Source organism: Dermacentor andersoni, chromosome 3, assembly GCF_023375885.2.
Source record: "Dermacentor andersoni chromosome 3, qqDerAnde1_hic_scaffold, whole genome shotgun sequence".
NCBI classification, from domain to species: Eukaryota; Metazoa; Arthropoda; class Arachnida; order Ixodida; family Ixodidae; genus Dermacentor; species Dermacentor andersoni.
Genome location: NC_092816.1, coordinates 90,164,610 through 90,186,767, shown reverse-complemented (window position 1 = coordinate 90,186,767; position 22,158 = coordinate 90,164,610). Strand labels below are relative to the sequence as shown.

Below are 22,158 nucleotides of genomic sequence, written 5' to 3'. Positions count from 1 at the left end.
GACGCGCTGGTCTGGATGCTGCTTGAGTAGGTTGCGACAAATCAGCAAACGAGCGTCATCAAGCTTGCAAAAAATTTCTGGGCAGTCACAGTTATTATGAGCGAAAGTTGAAGCGAGCCGATCAGCCTCTTCATTTCCGGCGATTCCTACGTGGGAAGGTATCCATTGAGCAACGAGAGATACCTCACGTGATGCAATTTTGCTCGCAGAGTCGGTAATGCTGCGCACAAGTGGACAACCAATCTCACTGCGTTGTAACCTGCTAAGGGCAGCACGGGAGTCCGTAAAGATGGCAACCTTCTGTAGTTAACTCCTCTTGCGCGTATTTAAGTGCAACATTAATCGCTGCTGGCTCCGCAGTTGTTGACGAAATTGGATGAGGTATTCAAAGAATACGCCGCACTTGAGTTTAAGGGCAGGAAAAAGCTGAAGAAGCGCCTTGACCGTCGTTGTGTAAAGATGCATCTGTGAATACTTGAAGATAATCTGGAAACATTTCGAACATGTGAGGCTGGGCCAATTGGAATATTGCCGAAACAGGCATATCAGACTTTTTGTGCATGTCAGGGATGGTGAGGTAAATGGGGAATACGTGTTTCGTGATAGCTTTTGGAGGCGGAGGTGTATCTGAAACAGCATGTTCAGAAATGGTAGTGATATTCATAAATAAAGCCGCCTTTTTTCCCATGCGAGATAACAGGAGATGAATAAGACGATCAAGGAGCGATTGACCATTCGATGCGCGGTGCAGACGCTCAATATGATAGAGAGCTCTCTGGTCTGCTTGCAGCCTCAGGGGTAACTGATGCGCTTCAGTGAGTAATGCAATAGATTGCGCCTCGCGAAGTAATCCAAGCATTAGTCGAAGGGCAATGCGATGATCTCGCTCCAGTTGGGCCATCAAACTAGGTGGTATGTTTAAAACTGGTAATGCGTACATCATGCCTGAGAGTACAGATGACTGGTACACCTGAAGAGCCGTTTGGTCGCAGCCAGCACCTCTAGCAGTCAAGGCGGCCACATACTTAAGGAGGGAGTGCGATTTGCGTCGTACAGATTTAACGGCACGACGCCAAGAGATGCGATCATCCACAATTAACCCCAAATGACGGTGCTGTCGCACCCAGACTATAGGCGTTTCGTGAAGATACAGTCGGCTCATTGTTCGACGAGCGTGTTGTTTAGGGTGATATGCTATTGCAGCCGACTTAGCATATGATATGAACAGCATTAACGCAAGCTCTTGGGCAAGTTGGTGCATGATGAACTTGAAAACGGGGGTACCAGCGAAACACAAAGGACGCGCACACAAGGAAAAGGTGTTAGACACGGACGGACGCTGGATATAAGCAGGCCAACTTCACCCAAGTACTCCGAAGTAGCGTTTAGAGCTCTTTGCAAGCTTGCACGAAGCCGCGGACCAAGGTTCGAAGGGCGGCTTATCCACAGAGCAAAGTCATCTGCGTAGACAGCTATAATGCTACAGGGAAGTCAGTGTCCCGAGGCATACGACTTGGAAGCGCGGCGAGGACGGTGTTAAACAAAAGCGGCGATAATACGCTGCCCTGTGGGACCCCGCACTTCACATTTCAGTATTCACTAGTTACTCCTCCTACATGCACTTTCATCCCACGCTCCGATAGAAAATTATGCATAAAGTGGAGCAGACGACCTGAAATCCCTGCGGTTGCAAGATCGCAGATAATCGCCTTATGCGAAACTGAATCGAAAGCTTGCTGTATGTCTAGGGAGAGCATGTAGGCGGAATGCTTGTTTCCTTTAGCGAATTCAAGCGCTGGGACAAGGTCTGATATGCTGTCCAAAGCTGAACGGCGATGACGAAAGCCACTCATGACATCAGGGAAAAAATTCAGCTCCTTTAGCCTGACATCTAAGCGAAACAAGACCATTCGCTCCATTAACTTGATGACATTTCAAGTTAGGGATATTGGCCGGTAGGACTTTAGGTGCCTTGCAAGACGCCCTGGCTTTAAAATTGGTATTATCACGGAAACAAGTTATGTACAGCACAGGACACGGACGGCGCACTGAACAGATTTGAGGAGACAAAGACAGCTGCCCTATCACCCGCTGCGGTGGCTTAGCGGCCATGGTGTTGCGCTGCTAAGCACCAGGTCGCGGGATGAAAGTCCGGCTGCGGTGGCCGCATTTCGATAGGAGCGAAATGCAAAAGCACCCGTCTCCCGTGCATTGGGGGCACCTTGAATATCCTCTGGTGGTCAAAATTATTCTGGAGTCCGCCACTGCAGCGTGCCTCATAATCAAAGCGTGGTTTTCGCACGTGAAGCTCCATAATTCAATTCAAAACAGCTTCCCCATCAGTCCTGCGTGCTGTTCTTGAGATATATTGTAAATTATATATAGTTAACCACAAGCCTAACACTCAGTGCTTGTGGAAGCAAGAGTAGGAGGAGCCGCCGCGGTCTCTGAAAGCTACACGAACATGTTCCATCAAGATTTAGAAGGCCTAGATACAGAGGCCACAACAACGGTCTGAACACGCTATAATCACACAAGCTACTGTTCTTTAAAACCATTCAGTCAGCGAATCGGCCAGCAGAACAGTAGGTGCTGCTGCCTGAATGCACCTGGAGATGTGGTGCGCGGCTATCGTTAAATATTTTTCCCTTGGGGCAAATGTTACTCCAGTCCGGAACGAACTAGGCCCGAGAACACGTCGGGTCACTAAAGAGTCGCAGTTTCGTCCGAAAGGCGAAGCATCGATAGACAGCTATACCAAATAAATATAGTCGTTTTATCGGCCGCGTACAAAGATGTAAACATTCGCTTACTAGCGAAATTAACAAGCATAGTGCCACGTGCGCACAGGCAATTATAAACACATCTCACTCGATGAGCGCGGATACTCGCTCTCAATATACTGGCGTGAGGAAGAGCGGCAGTAGCAGCGAGCGAATTGACCTCCGTGCTGCCTCTCGCTTCAGCGCAAACTAAGCGGCGAAAACAGAGCACACACGAAGTTATCAGCCTTCTGTGCGCCAAGACACTGTACGCATCGCAGATCGCTTTCAAGATAGGGCCCGCGCGGCCGCACTCAGTCGCGCCTTACGCAACCGCCGGAGTAAAACACCCCCCCGGTACCCTGCGCATGGTGAAAGACGGCGCGCTTCCACCCCGCTTTCCTCAGCTGCGCGCGAGATCAAGCCACCATCCTCGGCGCACCCTCGGACGCTTTCACACGCACCTACAGCATATGGCGCGTGGCCACTGCGTTATCGCACTTGGACTTTACGCGGAACATCACGGCGATGCGAGAATGCGTCTGCAGTGTTCATGTAATTGCTATCGCAATAAAATCAAGGAGCATGCGCAAATGCGCGAAGTCTGCAAAAGCTAAAAGTGCATACCATCGTTTGTACAAATTAAAAAAAAATATATGATGAAGCAGGAGCATGTCTGTGACACCTAAAGTGCTGGAGGCTTTCTCTAAAGGGAAGCTTTCTTTGCGAGCACTCTCGTATTTTCCTGGCTATGCATGGTTACTGTGTTGTGTTGCTGGCTTTTAGAGTAGCTCATATTAAAAAAAAAAAAAGAATTAATTGCATGTCATGCATGTCAATGGTCGGATGGAACGTCGGTTCCCCAGCACAGCAGCCCTATAGTCTAACCACTAGGGCACAATCGGGCGTACACTTCTACGGTGGAGACGCGAACTATACCTCTTTGAGATAATCGCTACGTATGCGACACTGCGTAGCACTGGTGGGTGAGAGCACGCGCGAGCGAGGGCAGGGAGAAAGTGCGAAGGGCCTACGTTTGGACAGCTGACAACGTGGATGACGTGTTATGCGCGAGGATCTTCGGTACGACATTGCACTGGCGTTGATATAACACAGAAACCACACACACACACACATGTATATATATATATATATATATATATATATATATATATATATATATATATATACTGCGCTAAGCAGTTATGAGCTAGGTATGGGGCTACCTATACCTGAAACATCACAGCTCTAACATAGCATGACTTCGTAACATCACGGAGAGGAAAATAAATCTCGGAGATGAAACTGCCCGCTTGCAGGAGTACGAAGCGACAACAGCGCGCGGAAGCGTTTAGGCGACGATCAATCTTGAATATTGCTAATGTAGTTCAGTGTATGACTAGGGATACTTGAGGTGAAGTGAAGGGGTTCATCGTGGTGGAACTGCTTAGCTCAGTCACTGACTCTTGTCCTTGCCGTTCTCTTATTTATTTTTTTCGTCAGCCAGAAGGGCCGCGATTGCGTTAGTGACGCATCGGGTAACTTGAGGAAGGACAAGAATAGGTTGCACGAAAGGCTTATTGCGAGAAGTTCATTACCTCTCATAAAGAGCCTGCAGAGCTCAGCGTTGCCTTTTTTAAAACCTCTGATGTTTATTTCTTATTGTTTTCCCTTCTCTTTCCTTCTTGCAGACAATGAACTGTTTCCTTACTTCCCCGTGAAATATATCAGTTGTTAGCTGAGCACCAGTGCTGTTTTCGGTGTTGCCCGTGTCGCTTTCTCTTTATGCTCTTTTAATTTCTCAAGTATGCAGGGATGCACGTGCGCTGAGCTATTCCCTTCTGCGCCCCTAACCTGCTCTATTCACGACAAGCATTCGACGCTGCCTAACTCGTAACCACAGAGAAAGGCTCGGGCACTCCGTCTTCCACGACAGCAAAGAGCAAAACTGAAAGAAGTCCGTCCATGGAGCAGTCGCAAAAAAACCTTCGCCGTCCACGCCGCAATTCTTCCGCGAAACGTGGCGCTCACGGGAGGCAACGATCGCCCAACATTCTTCAGCAAAGACACACACACACAGCACAGGCACACCGGCGGCAAGGGAGGAAAGGAACAGGCGTGACAGCTACGTGATGCATTGTGCTCAAGTGTCTTCGCCCTCCCGATCTGGACCACAGCCAATGAACGCCGCCGCCTTTTTTTTTTTAATTTCCTTTCCACTTTTAACGGAAATGAAAATAAATGGACGAGACGTTCGCTGTTGCGTGGCGGCGACGGTTACATACATGTTCCTCACTTTTTATTTGACAAAATAACGACAACAATTAGAAGATATCAAACACCATAGGGTCAAATGTTGATGCCATCATCGGAAAGTAAAAGATGAAGGTATAATAAAAAAATAGATTTAGAAAGTATGCGCCGAGGCGTTCATCGCTCGCCAATGAAGAAATATGAAGATACTCCTAACAGGAATGTATAGTGTGCGCTGACCTATGGAAAAAAAGGCATAGCTTGCAGTGATCTGCGGATAACGCAATACATGTCCCTACCGGCGGCAGCGCGTTGTGAGGATATATATATATATATATATATATTGTGTGTGTGTGTGTGTTTGTGCGTGCGTGCGTGCGTGTGCGCGTGTGCGTGTGCGACGATTGCCACTCTGAGGTCAGGTAGACCGCGAGTGTTGAAACTTGGCGTGCGTGGTCTCGGAGGCAATGGTACTATGAACCGACCCAATTGACGAAGCGAGGACGCCGTTCAGGGCAACCCTACGCCAGCGTATAGCAAGACATACTCTGCCCTTCGCACTCTAACTATAAGGCACGGTATTACTGACATGTGTCTCCTCTTGCTGCTATGGTGTATTCTGTAGCACCGTTAAACAGCGATATCATCTGGCGTCACCACCCAGCTTGAAAAGGACGCGTTATCACCGAATCAAGTTCTGGGTCGCGGTGCGGGCAGAGGAAGCCGCCAGGGAGCAGGAACTCCTGGCCGACTAACCCCGTCGCTTCCCGCAACTTAAGAAACCACCAGCCACTAGTGCATTCAAATAAAAGTTTTGTCCATCCATCCATCAAGGGATATTAACAAAATAGACATGTAGAGAGGTAGAGAGAATATATAGTACCGTTCGGAGTGAAGTCGCGTCTATACTCTAGTTGGGATTGGGAGAAGATGGGTAACATAAGGCACAAGGGGCTACCCATCGGTTAGCTAGAGTATATTATAATGAGTGCCCGTGGAAGAAAAACGCAGTAGAGAGTGGCGGAGGACTATAGATTGAGGGATGTAGGTGCAAGACGAGTTTAGCTGCAGTGCACGATATAGGTAACTGGAGGTGTCTATATATATACATACATATATATATATATATATATATATATATATATATATATATATATATATATATATATATATATATATATATATATATATATATATATATATATATATATTAGATGCTTTGTGGTATCACGACGTAAGCGAACGACTTCCAGGCTATGGTGAGGGCTGCGTTGTCCAACCATCCTTTTGTCGTGAGCAGCGAAGGCCACACTTACTGCGCGACCTTCACGAACGAATATACAATATACCACGTAGACATCGCGCAGAATGAAATAGTCTGAGATAGGCCATGCGATTGGCGCCATTCTGAGGCAAGCACCGTGGTACAATCTTTAAAAAAAATTGACAGTGCGGAGGAAGCCGAAAGAAGATGTAAGAGAGCGGTGTCGGCAACAGAGAGATAGAGGGAGATAGGAAAAAAAGAACGTTAGCTAGGAGAGGCGTCTAAAACTGGAAAGCCGGCCGCGGCGCACCCATTTCGTGACGAATTTGGCTGCGGCCGAGTGAGACGCGCAGTATCCGTATACGCGCGACCGCTTGCTCTCAACTCCCTGTCGAATTGGTGCGTAGCGAAATAAACACCTGACTGCAGCTACCTTCCCGAGCCCAGAGCCACGCTGATGGTGGCAGAGGTGTCGACGTCACCAAGCTCAGTACGAGTGTTATTTTTATCTCTTGCACCAGGCCCTCACCCTTTCGTTTCCCTACGTGGCACTCGATCCTCGATGTCTCGGCCGAGGCCACTACTGAGCGCACAGCAAGGCAAAAATCAATAATTCGCACAATGCCTGGAGGGGTTGTTGATTGAGCGATATATATTGACCTATCAATCACCCGGTTGCGTGATAGATGGTTTGCTTTCTTAGCGAAATGACTGTCTAGTTGCCTGCTTGCTTGCTTGCCCGATTGAGTGATTTATTGAGAGTGAACTCCGAAAAGTGACAGCTGACATGGCTGCGGTATTGACTGACAACTGACATGACTGCATCGCTGTTGCTTCGTTCTTTGCAATAACAAAGCTTTTTGTGACGCCTTTTATGACGTGTCCTATGACTTCTCATATGACGTCTCTGTGACTTCTCTTTATGACGCGTCGGAGGCAGGGAGTAGCCCGGTTCCTCTAGGAGGCGCCATCACCTCCCTACATACATTTGATTAAAATAAAAGTTGGAATGCCGGCCTCGTTATCTGTCGCACCTGAGGGCGACGAATGTACTGCTGCACTCGTAAAGGACGACAATCCCGCACAAACGTAATTTGCCTTAATTGGTGCTCATTGCGCTTTACATGACCTTGTGCTGTAATAGCGTACGTTGATCGTTACCGGCTTTGATCGCGTGCATGTGATCTCCCTATACTTCAACTTTATCTTTCTACTTTCACCTCCCTGTGCAGCGTAGCAATCCGGATCTAATGTTATCATCAGCTTGCCCACCTTTCCAGATTTTTTTCGGCTCTCTGTGATAAGGTCAGCCACCAGACGGCGTTTTGACAACTACAGAGTTTACTCCGTACAAAGGTCCATATTACGACCACGTTCTCTATCCAAAGAACAAAAGCCAATAAGAAGAGAAATAACTTCGAACTAAACTGATAAAGAGTGAACTAAGGGGTGCTTAAATCGACCTCGAATTATATAAGAAGATGCAAGTTTCGTTTTCGAGAATGCGTGATCGAAAAACAAAAACACAAAAAATACGAGAAAATAAGCTAAAACGTTAAGCCAGATTGTGGTATGACGCAAGTGGCAATAAAGCGAGCCAGAAGTTTCTGTTTACAGAGCAGACGACATCGCCGGGAAGCAAGCGAAATGGGGCCATCCTCCCAAGCAGTGATGCAAGAAAAGAAGAACTCATCCACCGAGATTCTCGTGAAAAGCCGACCCTGCGACGTTCGCAGACGTGGTTTTATGTTCGGAGTAACGCTGCAAACATCTAGAAGCGTTGCATTAAGAAGTTTGAACGCCACAAGTATTACAAAATACCTTCGGCTACGTTCCCCGGTAATCACCGCGCCACCAACGTGAAAGGGAGAGCGAAGACCGCAATCAGCTAGCGGTACAGCGCTGCCGGCGGCGCCTGAGGAAACAAGATTAGGCTTTGCCACTTCGCGCTACCGTCGCATGGAAAAGCCGCATTCAACGAAACGTGGCCGCCTCGAAGAAAGAACAGGTTTCGGTAGAAAGTGTTTCCCCGACTCGCGACCTAACCCGAAAGTCCGAGCAAATGTAAACACAAACAGAAAAGAAAAGAAAATGCACACAGTTAGGGCATTCGGAAGTTCTGCGAAACTTGCCACGCAGGTAAAACCAGTGCGAAAACCGTAGTTCGTGCCTTGTGCGTTCCGGCGGCAACGTTGATGGGCTCGAGTCTCGAATGTCCATGTTTTACGGCGCAACTGCGCATTTTCACGACCGCGCACTGGCTTGAAATTTGCTCTGACGAGGCATTCACATTTTTGCCGACCTTATAATCTTCTTAAAATTGAGAAGTTCTGGTACGCCTTCTCCAAGAAGCAAACACACTGGGAAACGGTGCGCACAAATTGGGAAAGTTTCGGCATCGCAAATTCTAGGTTTGTGTTACCGATCGAAGCAAATGTGCTGATATAACCAGCTTCAGCGGTAACACTTCGGCACTCTTGGCTCCCAGATGTAAAACGCCTCAATGTTGAAGTCTAAACGACGCGAAGCTTGTTTGAGTTAGCGAGGTCGCAGCCGTATCGGATGACAGAAGCTCAGCCTCGTCGCTTGTCGCTGCGATATAACTGTCTGCGTCACAAAAACGAAGCTGATGTACCATGTTTGTCGAAGGTAGAATGCTGACGAGCGGTGTACGCACAGAGAAGAACGACGCATACCAATATACATTAGAGGCTATCTCATGACCTTTGTGTCGCAGTGGCACATCCATTCTGTAGCATTGACCAAGAACGGGTGCAAACCCAGTGCCGAAGTTGCCTGTTCATACTAGCGTCCAATGGCACATGACACATGCCACGTGAGCCGAGTTGTCTGCTAACCCAGACCTGTCTATTTGGGCAGATATCCCAAGTTGTCTATATATAGCCAGAAAACGTTCCGCCAAGGAAACGACAACGAACGGCAAACCTCGGAGAAGAGGCAACTCGCTGCAAGAGGGACACCAGTTTGGTACCTTTGGAGAAGAGCACGAAGAATCTTGCTTTCAAGGCTCAAGGAAAACGTAAGTGCGCGGCTGATATCAAGCTGCTGTATAATTTGCAGCAGCGTCATCATTTGTACGTTGACGCACGCTGCTCACTCTGCAGCTGTCAGCTCGGAGAAAGCATACTATACAGAGCCGAAGCACCCAGCCGGGTGGATACGCCCATGTGCGACACTCTTGTGGAACCATAGAAACGATTGAACACATCCTATGTCTCTGTCCCCAGTAGGATGTCGAGCGTGAAGCTCTCCGGACAGCATTCAACCAGCTGGACTCTAGGCCGTTTTCGAAAATGAATATCCTTGGACCGTGGTCGTATGCGTCGATGGCACAGAAAGCCACGAAAGCATTGTTGAAATACTTCAATTTGACAGGTCTTAGCAACCGTGTACAGACTCGGTGCGAACCTTCAAATGTGCGCGAAACTGCTTTTCTAGCTCCGCTCTCTTCGTCCCTATACCACTTCACCCAGTGCAGGGTAGCAAACCGGATGTGCATCTGGTTAACCTCCCTGCCTTTCATCTCTTCTATTTCTCTCTATATCAGCCCAGCAGGCCACACGCTAGCAAAATTTTCCATCGTGCGGCTATTAATACCGCTCACTACAGCGCCTCTTGGAGATGGCAAGCGCACTATCACCACCACAGAAACGCCGCAGCCCACGTGAGAACCGGGCATCGCTGCAAACCAAGACAGTGTAGCGAGCTCCTCTGACATCAGTCTATGAGCAGCATTGCAACGAAGTCACATTGATTATCCAGTTGTGCGATGCGTTAATGGCTCTGCCCACAAAATTGCATCACGTAGGGCGTATGCTTCGTTGCTTACTGGATAACTTATGATAATACGCTGACGCCTGGCTTCAACTTGCACTCGTAACGACTGTGACTGCTGAGAAACTTTGTGCGAGCTTGATGACAGTCGTCTGCTGATTCGTCGCCACCTGCTCAAGCAGCAGCCAGACCAGCGTGTCGCAAGTGAATTGTTTCCACCCTGTGTTCGCGGTCACGGCTTGCCTCGTCGCGCTATCGCGGTACTAATCAAGCTAAGGGTTGACTGTGTGAACATGTGCGAACGTTTTAAACCGACAACGACTTATGGACAGTACGTTGTGTACCTCTTGTGGTTTCTGCAAGACAGTCCAGCCCCTGATACTGTATTTTTGCACGTATAACCCGGCACCGCGTATGATACGCATGACCAATTACAACAGCCCGAGAAGAAAAAGAAAAGTCGCGGGCGAAGCATTGATTGCGATAGCAAATTAGTAGACAGCTATACGAAGTAAGCACAGCAGATTTATTGGCCATATAAACTTGGAAACATTCCCTTATTAACTGAATTAAAAAGCACGGTGTCAGTGCGCACAAGCAAACATGGACACATCACACTCCATGAAGGCGGACATTCGCTGTCAAAACGCTGGTGTGAGCAAGCGCGGCAGCAGTAGCGAGCGAAGTGACCTTCGTGGTCTCCGTCGCTTCACGCAAGAGCGGCGACAACACAGCTCGCGCAAAGGTGGAGTGCATATCCCTTTCAAAATACGGCGCGCGCGACCGTGCAAAGTACGCACTTGTTGGCGGAGTCGAAGCCGCACCTCCCCCCTCCACTCCCCCCCTCCCCCGCCTTCCGTGGAAGTAACTGCAAAATCCGTGGAAGTAACTGCATACGACACTGCTCAACTCTTCGAAAAAACAGTCTTCATACACGGATCCACGACTCGTCTACGTCTTATCCTCGGCCAGCGGCTCTGTTCCCCCATTTTTCTGCGATGCTGACAAGATTGATTCACACGCCGGACGCTTTCTCGGACGAAGTAGTCACATGCTATCTGACGTGAATCGGATTACTTCCCAGCTAACACTCGCACGACAGCGGATGACGGCGCGGACGGAGAAGACCTCGCATCGACAACGGCGATGGAGCAAACGCGACCGAGCCGAAAATTCCAACGGTGAATTGGCTCAGCGCTGTATCGCGAAGCATTTCGCGCAGACTAAGGGAGCGCCGGAGGGCAGGTGACGTATGAGTTTTCCGGCGCCGCGTGCGCTATTCGCTAAATGACAAACGCCAAATGGCGACCCGTAAAGCGCAGGAGAATGGGTGACCGTGAAAAAGGAAAGAAGGGAGCTTCAACACGCAGGGGTGGGGAGGAGGTGTTGTTCCCAAGGTGTAACGAAACATTGAATGGCGAAGAACCTTGCCTTGAAGTGTGGCTTCACGGCAGCGCGACGCGTGCTGCCCTGAAGCCTCACTTCAAAGCGAAGTTCGCATATAATCCGCACCCCCCTTTTACTGTAGATGTTTTTGAAATTTCAGTTTGGGTTACACGCGCAAGTATACGCTATTTGAGCATCGCGCTTTCATTGCGCCGCGCACGTCGCTAGTGAGGGACCATCATCTCCTTGGCCTGCGGTGTACGACACTCGGCGGATGTTTGTACCCAAGTGGTTGTGTGTCACGACGCGATCAAGCTCATTTCGTTCTCTTTACTTTTCTAGAAGTAACTAACCTAGGTTCCCGTTTGCAACTTATTTCTGTTGTTTTCAAATGACAAGACCTCAGACTCCGTTTATTCTATTTTAACTTTCTTTTAGTAGCGTGATTGGCCCTTCTCTCCGTGACCTGTACGTGTGTTTGTTCTGCTTAATCTTTTGAGATTTGTCATCCTGCTTTCTTTCCTCTTCCCTCCCCTTCTTCATATCTTCGATTTCTACGTTTCTTTCTCCTCCTCTCTGAAGAGTACAGGCAGGCGTTGTGCCCCTTCCGGTGGCAGTTGCCAGCCTGCTCCTCCCTCTCCCTTTTTGTCTAGTGAATATATGTTATGAAAACAAATAATAATAATAATAATAATAATAATAATAATAATAATAATAATAATAATAATAATATAGTAAGTGATGGTTCCTGGCAGCGAGAATTAAGGTAATGGGTGTGGCGGTTTCGATTAATGCCAAGTGCCGCTATAGAAGATTTTCGATGCATGAAATAAAAAATACGATTTCCTCGACTCCGCTGTGACAGAGTCACACAGCTAGTGTCAGGAATCAGCGTGTAGCGTAGCAGCCAATGGTTCCTTCTAGGCGCGCTTATTCCTTAACATTTAAAATGGGATGAAATTTCTTACATGTGATTACATTCTGCTATTATGTAACTAACAGAAATAGCGGCGAACTAGCCACTATTTGCTTAGAGCAATTTGATCACTGACGAACATGGATGAGTGGCCCGCAACAGAGGGTGAAAAAATTGCATATACAGGGAGTTTAACCAAGATTCTGTTCATTGCGCTACTGGGCGCAAATGGAAATTAATACAAGGTTAGAATGAAGGAAGATAAAGAGTCCTATCTCCGTGCACAAAATGAAATCAGCATTGAGTCTGTGAAATGTGTCAAGAGACGTGTTTGCAGAATTGAGGAGCTGTAGCAGAATACTCGCGTTTTCTTGGCGTCAGCAACACAAGAAACGGCCATAAGCTAAGGATCTTTGCATCCGATAACCATCTTGTGTCGAGCCTGTCTGGCTCTTTCCGGAGAGAGAGAGAGGTGGGGGGGGGGGGGGGGGGGACGGACGGACGTCGTAGTGCCTAAATAAGAGCACGCAGAAACTATGCAGGGCTACCAAACTTCGATTCGTGAGTGCCGTGCCGAGAACTAACATAAAGCCCCACCAGAGTTCTCTCATAGCATAAAATATAAAGAAGCTACCGACGCCGAGCAAGAAGTGAAACGAAGACGTAGAGGGCGGGCAGGAAGAAGAGATTGACCATGTATGCGACAACAGTAGACGCAACCATGAAGAGGCTGCGAGGAGAATCAGAATCCCGGCCGTTGCTTCCCTAAGTGGAGCCCTCCCAAAACACAGGACGACCGTGCAAGCAAACGACGAGACGAAAATGCGAAGGCAGAAATCGGCAACAGATGCGCGAAAGCAGACGACGCAGAAGTACAAGAAGGGGAAGAAGACGCAGTGCAACAGACAAACGCGCGCTCTAGAAGGGACTACCCACTACCGGTGCCGTTGTAATCGGGCTAGAAAAAGAGATTGGTAGGCGTTTCCACGGCCCTCTGGGACGCGCACTGCGACGGGGTAATGGAGAACGCAGGGGAAGAGAGCTACGACAAAGCCGACGAGGACGAACAGGCTACAAAGGATCGAACGGCGACCAACCAAGAAAAGGCGGTTGTTTTGTGCCGGTCGACGACAAGCACAGTACTCGGCGTCCGGCAGCAAAGTTGAGGACATCAGTGTCTCTGCTTTTCTATTTCCTCCCCCCCCCCCCACCCCACCCCGCTATTATCTTTGCCCAATCGAGTCCCCAAGGACGCTGCACTGGTCCCTCGGGATGGTCACCATGCGAGGCCGAGATGAGTGTTGCAGGACCTGTTCGAGTGCAAAGCAAATAAAGGCTTCTACGCATGCTCCGCGGCAATCTGCGACAATATCGTTCCTCAACCGCATTCATTAGAACAACGCGTCCGTTGGAGCAAAAAATAAATAAATAAATAACTGAAGACAGGGGAGAAATTATTAGAGGAAAGGCACAGAGGCCGGCCTGAGCTAGTTTCCTCCGGTGGGCTCGAGAAACTGATTAAGCGACGGCAGCAGCGAATGGTCATTTCAAGCACGACAAAGAAAAACATGAGAATGATGCCTGCTGTAAAGAGTACACAGGTCGATTAATTCGTAAAATGTACAGGAAAACACAGGCTATGATTTGTCTACGGCTTTTTTACAGGTACTGGCAGAACCGGAATAGAGAGAGATAGTCTGCCATGTACCAGTAAAGTGAAGCACCATAAGCTACGAAGGAAGCTGAAAACAGTGAAAACTGCAGCTTGGGAGAGACACCAATTTAATTAACCGAGCCACGAGACCGTATCGACCACAGGATACACGATTCCGGTGCAGTCCTGGCCACGGTAAGTTAGAATCATTACTCAATCTCAAATGCACTACGTTTCCAACTTTTCTGTCTTTCCTTTCCCTTTTTTTTTTGTATACTCTAATAAAATAAGATTCCTAATTGCAAAGTAAGCCCAACCACATTTTTCAAATTTCTCCGCAACAAAACCATATCCAGATATCAACCACCACTTCAAGACACATTATTGCATACCTTTGGGTAATTATTAGATGAAAAGAATGACAAGGACTTAACCGCTCTACTCCGCGTCTAGAGGCCGTCCATAAACTTTAGAAATATATAGCTTTCTTTAAAATTCTTGCGATCACGCGGCGCATGACAGCCATCCAGCTGACGCAATAAAAGCTGAGCAATTTATGTCTCATCCAGGCCTAGGCAGAAGCCAGTTCGGCGTGATGAAAAGCTAGAAAACATGAAAAAAAAAAAGAGGAAGATCGTACTTCGCGTATATATATACGCAGTTCTCCTGTTCTGACTTCGTTGGTAAAAACTCGCCGTTATTCGTTGTATATTAATGCAAATTTTCGCGCGATGCGGGACGGAGAAATATGACGAGGGATATATATATATATATATATATATATATATATACGGACTTCACGAACGCGAACGCGCGTCCAACTTGGAAAGGTCCCTCTTACGCCAAGAGCGCATAATTTGACTTCGCTTATCCGTGAACTTGTTTACATCCCATTTACATCTCATGTACATGTAGTAATCGCTGCACTTGGTAATTCGTTAAACTTTCCAGTTTAACGTCGCTTCCTAGAAGCTCTAAACGGAGTGAACGCACCAAAGCATTTGTTAAACGGCATAACGAGCGTTACTGGCTCGCATAATATGACAAACCGGCATCGGCGACGAGGTTACGTTTAATAAGAGTCACGTGGAAAAAAATATTATACAGGTGTTAAGCATGCGCTGTTGCAAGGCAGAAAGAGAACAATTTATTCCCCACAGGCTGCGCGACCAAATAAAGTTGTCTCACTCACTCACTCACTCACTCACTCACTCACTCACTCACTCACTCACTCACTCACTCACTCACTCACTCACTCACTCACTCACTCACTCACTCACTCACTCACTCACTCACTCACTCACTCACTCACTCACTCACTCACTCACTCACTCACTCACTCACTCACTCACTCACTCACTCACTCACTCACTCACAGGCTGCGCGAGGCGTGTATGGAGAAACTGTTCTAAGTAAACGATCCACGTAATGTTTATTACTTTAGGTCAGAAAACAGGGCTGATATTCCGTAGGGAAAGCAAACATTTACATAAGTCAAGGGTGAATTAGTGCCTATGTTTTCTTTCCCTCCGTCCACATTAGGTTGCGCTGCCTAAGTCAAGAAGGTCAACCAGACGAGCGTCTGGTTTGGTACCCCAGATTGGGAGTAAGGATACGGGGGAATAGAAAGAGGGAAAGAGCAAAATCTCGAGGACATGTAAAAGGCAACTGAATGTAATGCGGTGGCAAATATGACGGCCATCAAATAACCGAACGGAATGGATGTTCATTCGCTTATGATGCAAATGAAATCACTTGGTTTTCTACCATGTAAAAAAAAAAAAATGCGGATCTCACGCACTCTGGGAATCGATGTAAGCGAAGCTTTAAATGCTGTTTGCTTTGATTGACGATAAATAGCGGTGATGCCGGCGGTGAATGTGTGATGCCTTCAGCATTTATAGTCCCATACGAGAGTGGTGAGTTGATGTTAAACGTTACCTTGCGTGCTCTATCGCTGTTTGTCTGCGTAGTCCACAGAACACAGAAGGAGACGGGTTTGCATGAGGTGTCGTTGTGCGTCGTTCAGAATGCCTGAGGGTTGATCATTATCATTGTCTCACATGGCACATCGCATCGTAGCAGAAGTGTTAAACTTTGATTGAATTAAGGGGCTGCACGTAATTCAATTAATTATTATAATTGTTCGCATACATTGTACGCATACATTCGCGGTGTGCACCACGTTTCGCTGCGTAGCCCAGACGCTCCTGTACCGCACGACACTTCTTTCGGGCCTGGACGTCCTCGATGCTGAGTGCACGCTTTGGAGCCATTTTGCTGGCGCGTGTTTACGTGCTCCTTCTGCAGACATGGCCAGCACGCTCTTCAGACGCCAGCTTCAAGCGCTCTCTTCAGGCTATGGACGATTGTAATGTTTACCCTATCACAGCCCAGCACCTGCATTTTTGTCGCATAGGAAAGCAAACACAGCAAGTGTCACGCGCACAAACTGTGAAACGCTGCAGCGGTGGCGCCGGCCGGCCGGTTGGATAGATGGATGGATGGATGGATGGATGGATGGATGGATGGATGGATGGATGGATGGATGGATGGATGGATGTTATGAGCGTCCCCTTTAAAACGGGGCGGTGGGTTGCGCCACCATGCGCGGAGGCCAGCGCCATCTGACGGTGTTGCGACAAAGCCAGCGATGCGTGCCAGCAAGACCGCAGTAGCAGCAGCAGCGCCCGAAAAGTCGGGAGAAGAGGCAAAGAAAGCTTGGCTTTAAAAAAAAAAAGAAATTCGGCAGACACTCTTAAGACTGTTTCTGTGTGGGAATGCGAAACTATTATCGACCCTTTGGTGAACAGTTGCTTTTTCCCCCGTGCGTTCCTTGTTCGCGCAAGCTCTCGCCTGCGTTCTAACTGCGCCTCATTAAGGCCAAATAAAAACGAGCCAAGCGTCTCAACGGGCTGGCTTGCCAGCGTGTGACGTGACGTGTACAATGACGCACGCGTTCGGTATATCTTCAGTAAATGACAACCGTGCAACAACCGGGGCGTCGGGGAAGCGTGCTCGTCTCGCTTCCTGGAGGCCCGGGTTCGATTACCTCACCGAAATCTAACAAACCTTCTTGTCAAAGGCATTAATTTACATTGTTCACGTGAACGTCCCTGAGAAATGTGACGTCAATCCGAACATCTTGTGACGTGTTTTTACTCTTTGCGGAGTCGGCCATTTTTTGTTGCCATCTCTCAATTTCGCCGACGGATTTTCGCGCAGTGGGGCATATAATGTTTTCGCACCAAAGCAATACGGCATCCACGTCATTAAAACGATGACATCCAAACAAGACTGTGGCTTACAAATGCATAGAGATTTCAATTTATCAACAGTAGCCGAACAAGGAACATGCGGCTTGACTGGAGGAGGGAGGCGGGGGACGATTTCAGCTAGAAAACGTTCCGGCTCCCATCGAAGGTTGGGGGCCTACGCATGTGTCCCTGCCAACGTTTATATGGTTGGCGTCGTTGTTTGACGTTTTGACAATTATTCACCACCAGTAGTCCTCCGGATATTGTTAGACACCCAGGTGTTAGTAACTTCCCAGAGAACGAGTCTTCTTGTCCTCTTGTGGTTCGTTGTATTCACTTGTATGTGGTCACCGTCGCCGTGTTGCACTCAGACACGGACATCTCGCTCGGTCGAGCCCTTCAGACTGTTCCGACCGAATTGAACGCACGCATTCGGTAACGACTGTCGTGCATATCTCGCTTGCTCCAAAACCATCGTTATACCGCCACAGCTAGCTGCCCAATTCACCGAAATCTTTTGCAAGTTCCGCATTATCTGAACGCGATAGAATTGAGTGCCCGGATGTAGACACGCTGCGTATTGTCTAGAGCGCGTGGTTGACCTAAACGCACGTCTTCAATCCTTCTTTCAATATTTCCATCCCCCTCTCCATGTAGAGGGTACCAAACTAGACAATGTATATTTATAATCCGTGCCTTTTCTTTCCTCTCTCTCCCTCTATTTACAAGTTCTAAATTTGAATCAGCCTAACAAAAGAAATCGTCCGAAAAAAAAAAGAGAATTCCAATATTCTTCCGCATACAACTCGCTGCACGTGCCGCTAGAAGACGAAATTCGATGACGTCGACTTGAACGCGCAGTTCTCAATTAACTTCCACCGAATCCCCGGCTGTCAGCATATCAATTCAAGAAAGAACAAACAGAAAATATCACTTAGTTTTATTCTTCCAAAGCTTTGCAATACGACTTAAGGCAAAAAAACGAAGTTTTTTTTCAGGTGAAAAAAAAAAAAACAATAAGGAGGAAAGGAGGAACTTGCAAACGTATAAAAGTAGTGGCGCGAACCTTTAAGGGGGAGAGAACATGATAACCATTAGGAAATCCAGGAGACCCAAGATAGAAGCGCAAGCAACACCGCATTACAAATACTCAGACGCAAAGGCAATTTAATACCTTCGACTTTCACGAGCGGCTTAGCAAAGGTAATAAGCGGCTTTGCACCGTTGGGGCTGGGGAGGATCGTACGACGAAAAAAAAAAAGAAACACACACAAACAGGGAAGAAGAAGGAAGAAAATGACAGGCTGAAATAGGGAAACAGCGGCTGATTACGCAGCACGAGCAGCGGACCGTGAGACGTGTCGATGCGAAGAAACGCGGTAAAAGGGATAAGGGACGGGACGCAGCGTGACCCGCGCGCGCGCCATCTATAGTACGAAAGTAATGACATCATTGCCGGATGTACGGGCGTATGAAACGTCGTCCTAGCAACGATGGAGATAGCATACTAGTTCTATATTAAACCCGTTACTAGGCAGGCTACAAGTGGCAGCTGAACGAAACACGGATGGACACGCAAGTGCTGATCTGCAGCATTCCATTTCTGTCACGAAATGGCGAGAGACAAAGAAGCTATTCGATGAAAAGTGGCCGCATCGGTACGGCGGTGGCTCACCGAGCGTCCTACAACAGATGACAGCGATGGCGTAGAAAATGATGCAATAGACGCAAAACGCAGTGAACTTGCTCAGCGTATACACCAAAGGACACCCGGCGTCTGAACGATGACGAAGCGGAAATGGTGGTCCAGTGCTTGACAGAAATTAGAGAAAACGCATAATGTACGTGCTAAGTGCGCCTAGAAACATGGAGGGAACGTAAAAACATGAAAAGTAGCACGTCAGTGAAACGCTTTTCTCGGGAGCGATACGTTCAGACAACTGTGCATGAATAAAGCCAACCTAGTTGGCCAGCGCTTGTCCCGTGCCATTCTGTGCTTGTGTTTACGTTCTCTCTCCTTTTTTTTTTGGTGCTGTAGTCAACCTTGATGTTGATTAACTATGCCAGCTGTCCACCCTCGCTACATGTGATGATGGTATAATGTAAATATTAAAGCAAACCGCGTCGGGCCGAGTTTCGCCGCCGCCAGCAATTTGACCTTCATTTGACCGCAGCTGCGCCGTCACGAGACTTGCCGCGCCGAGCTCCACCGCCGTCGCCGGCTTGGCGCATGCGTTCTCCGCGCTGGGTCGCCGCCAGATCACGTGACTCGCCGCGCGCCTGGCTAAGAGGAGGGCCGCGCTCGCCTAGTCAGTGCGAGCGTACGAGCTTGGCCATGGATGAGACCGAGGCCGGACCGTCTTCTCTGAGCGTTGCGGGGGAGCGGGAGGCTTTGAGCCGTCATCGCCAAGCGGCGTCTGACCACCCCGGGGATAATGCGCGTCGAGCTGCTGCACTGGACAGGGTCCGAAATGCAGCAGGCGTCGCACCGTCGAGATCAATGCAGCGACCGCGTTCGCGCCCTGTCCGTTTGTGCTTCGACGCTGCGTATGTTCGCAGCGTCTCTTTGCATGTCTGGCACTTGCGCTTTCCCTGTGGCACAACAGGCGTCGCACGGTTGAACAATGCGTGCCTACCCGAGCCTAATCACAGTCATGTCTAGCCACCGACATAGGCACAGCCGTCATACCTGGCTTAACGATGATTGTATACCTAGGTATAATAATTACAGCTAATTAAAAGATTAACCAAGTGAAACCAAGACTTAACCAGACTAAACCAAGCTTTCGCTTTGCATTTCCAGGGTTAGCTGAGCTAAGCCGCAGCCAATTTATTCAATTTTTTTCGCGCTGTTTCACTCCCGACGTTTCACAGACTTGAAGGCTAGTTTATGGGAGCGTTAGAAGACCGTCGTCGGCCTGTAAGCACGGGCGTTTTCTAACTATAACGATCAATGCCCGTGCATTGGTTGTTAAAATCTATAGTCGATTTGTGGGCAAGAAAAGTGCTGTAGAGAAGCGTTCAATATTTTCTGAGAAGGTTAACCTGACGTTAATGTACACAAAATTGAAAAACAGTTCCTGTAGCAAACTAATATGGCGGCGTCTACGAACCGCAAATAAAATCGTGTATACCAGCTACCGTAATGAATCCGCACGGAATCGTTCGTTTTCAATCAACGCTGTGGTACGCCGTGTGTGCGCGCACACGCATACACCAAAGAAACGATAGAGCAATGGGGCAAAGCTGACAATAACAAGGCTTCAGGATATCTGAAATCGGTTGTTCATTCGTCGCCACCTTGGCAGCCATATCTTGGACGACAGTTCCGATCAGCCGACGTTGGTGCCTATCACAAATGGCCTTTGCAACATAAATACGTCGTGTTATTTCGCCCGGTATTCAAAACGGTTCTTCCCCTAGGTCATTTCACATAGTGTACGTGGACGCACCTACGACGTTTCATCCCACGATGAAAAACCTCGAGTTTTAAGTGCTGCCGTTAATGAAAGTGTAAAAATGAAACAGTGCATGCGGACAGCGAAACAGCGAATTCGTTTGAGAAAGCAGCCGGATGAAACGCGGACGGACTTCACGGTGCCTGGGGGGCAGAGAACGCAGAAACGGTGACTCACCACAGAGAGGTCCCGGCCCTTCGAGCGCAAGCTCTTCACTGCCTTCTGCTTGCTGCTGCCCGGCGATGCCTTCTCCAGGGTCCGGGTCCTGAAACCATGCGCCATCACAGAGATGAGTTTCTGGAAAACTCTTTCGCAAAGATATATGTGTATATGCTGTGCTCCTGTGATACACGCTTACAACATCAAAGCTCGTCACCTCGTCTCTCTCTCTCTATTTGTTTCTTTCTTTCTTTACTCGGGTATACACTTCAGCCTGGAACGCCTGCACCCCCCTGGAAGAAGACATGAATCCGCACTTCCGTGATTCGCACAGCAACGATCGCTGGAAGAAAGTTCACTCAGTTCGCCACTTGCGCTGTTTACCGAGCATTTGTGTCTCTCTTTGTTTTTTTTTCTTGTCTAAGCCACGGTATGCGCCACGCTTATACGACGGTGCTTCCACGTCGTCATATTCGTGAACCTGCCGTCGAAACCTCGTTTTCAACATGACATGCTTGCGTGACAGCTTGTTTACCTAAATATATTACCAGGGTAAGCTCGTTATTCCTCTCATCTTGGCATACATGCATGCACATATATTTACGACGACGACCTGCTGACACAGAGCACGCTGGGACTTTCAGAAAGTGCGCCACGCGAGCAGCGTAAGACGTACGGTACCACGTCTATGTGGGTTCTAAGCCTGTTGCCCCCTCGCCTGTTTGTCTCGGTACGAAGACATCTGCACTTTCTAACATGCGAAGAGAAGACAAAAAACTGGTATCGTCAATAACACCGGGCATGCGACGTGACAAACTTAATTAAAGCAATGCACTCAGGCAGCCTTTGCTCCTATATTCAGTCCATAAATAATGCCGCATTGAAGTAGAAATTACAGTTAGTTTGATGCGATCAGAAGAATTTAAGGGCTTTCTTTAACGACTTTCACCGAATAAACTGACCTAAGAAATCGCTTATGGGGAGCCTGTGTCTACTACTGTGAACGCGGCACTCTCCCTCTCTTGGCCCATTGCCTTTACCTTCTTTCCTTTCTTTTTCAATCTCTCATTCCCCTTCCCTCGTGCACGGTAGACAACTGCGTGCCCGTTTGTTTAACCTGCTCCCCCTTTTCTTGTTTTGTAACTCTCTCTATCCGATCAAAAGTGGTGATCACGCGCGTGCGCGCAGCCCCGTGCAAGGTATCGCAATACGCTCGAGCCCACACGTGAGCGTACTCAAAATCACAGAGAGTAG

The 22,158-nt window shown here is 48.2% G+C and overlaps 1 protein-coding gene across 4 annotated transcripts in view; it reads right to left on the bottom strand.

Moving 5' to 3' along the window:
* The window catches only part of LOC126542456 (uncharacterized), a 581,200-nt gene that overhangs the window by 333,224 nt on the left and 225,818 nt on the right, over positions 1–22,158 (bottom strand). For all 4 annotated transcript variants that reach the window (XM_050189555.2, XM_050189564.3, XM_072287251.1 and 1 more), the window contains exon 4: positions 20,923–21,010. In XM_050189555.2, coding sequence (XP_050045512.1) covers positions 20,923–21,010 — 88 coding nt within the window. The remainder of the gene's footprint in view (positions 1–20,922; positions 21,011–22,158) is intronic.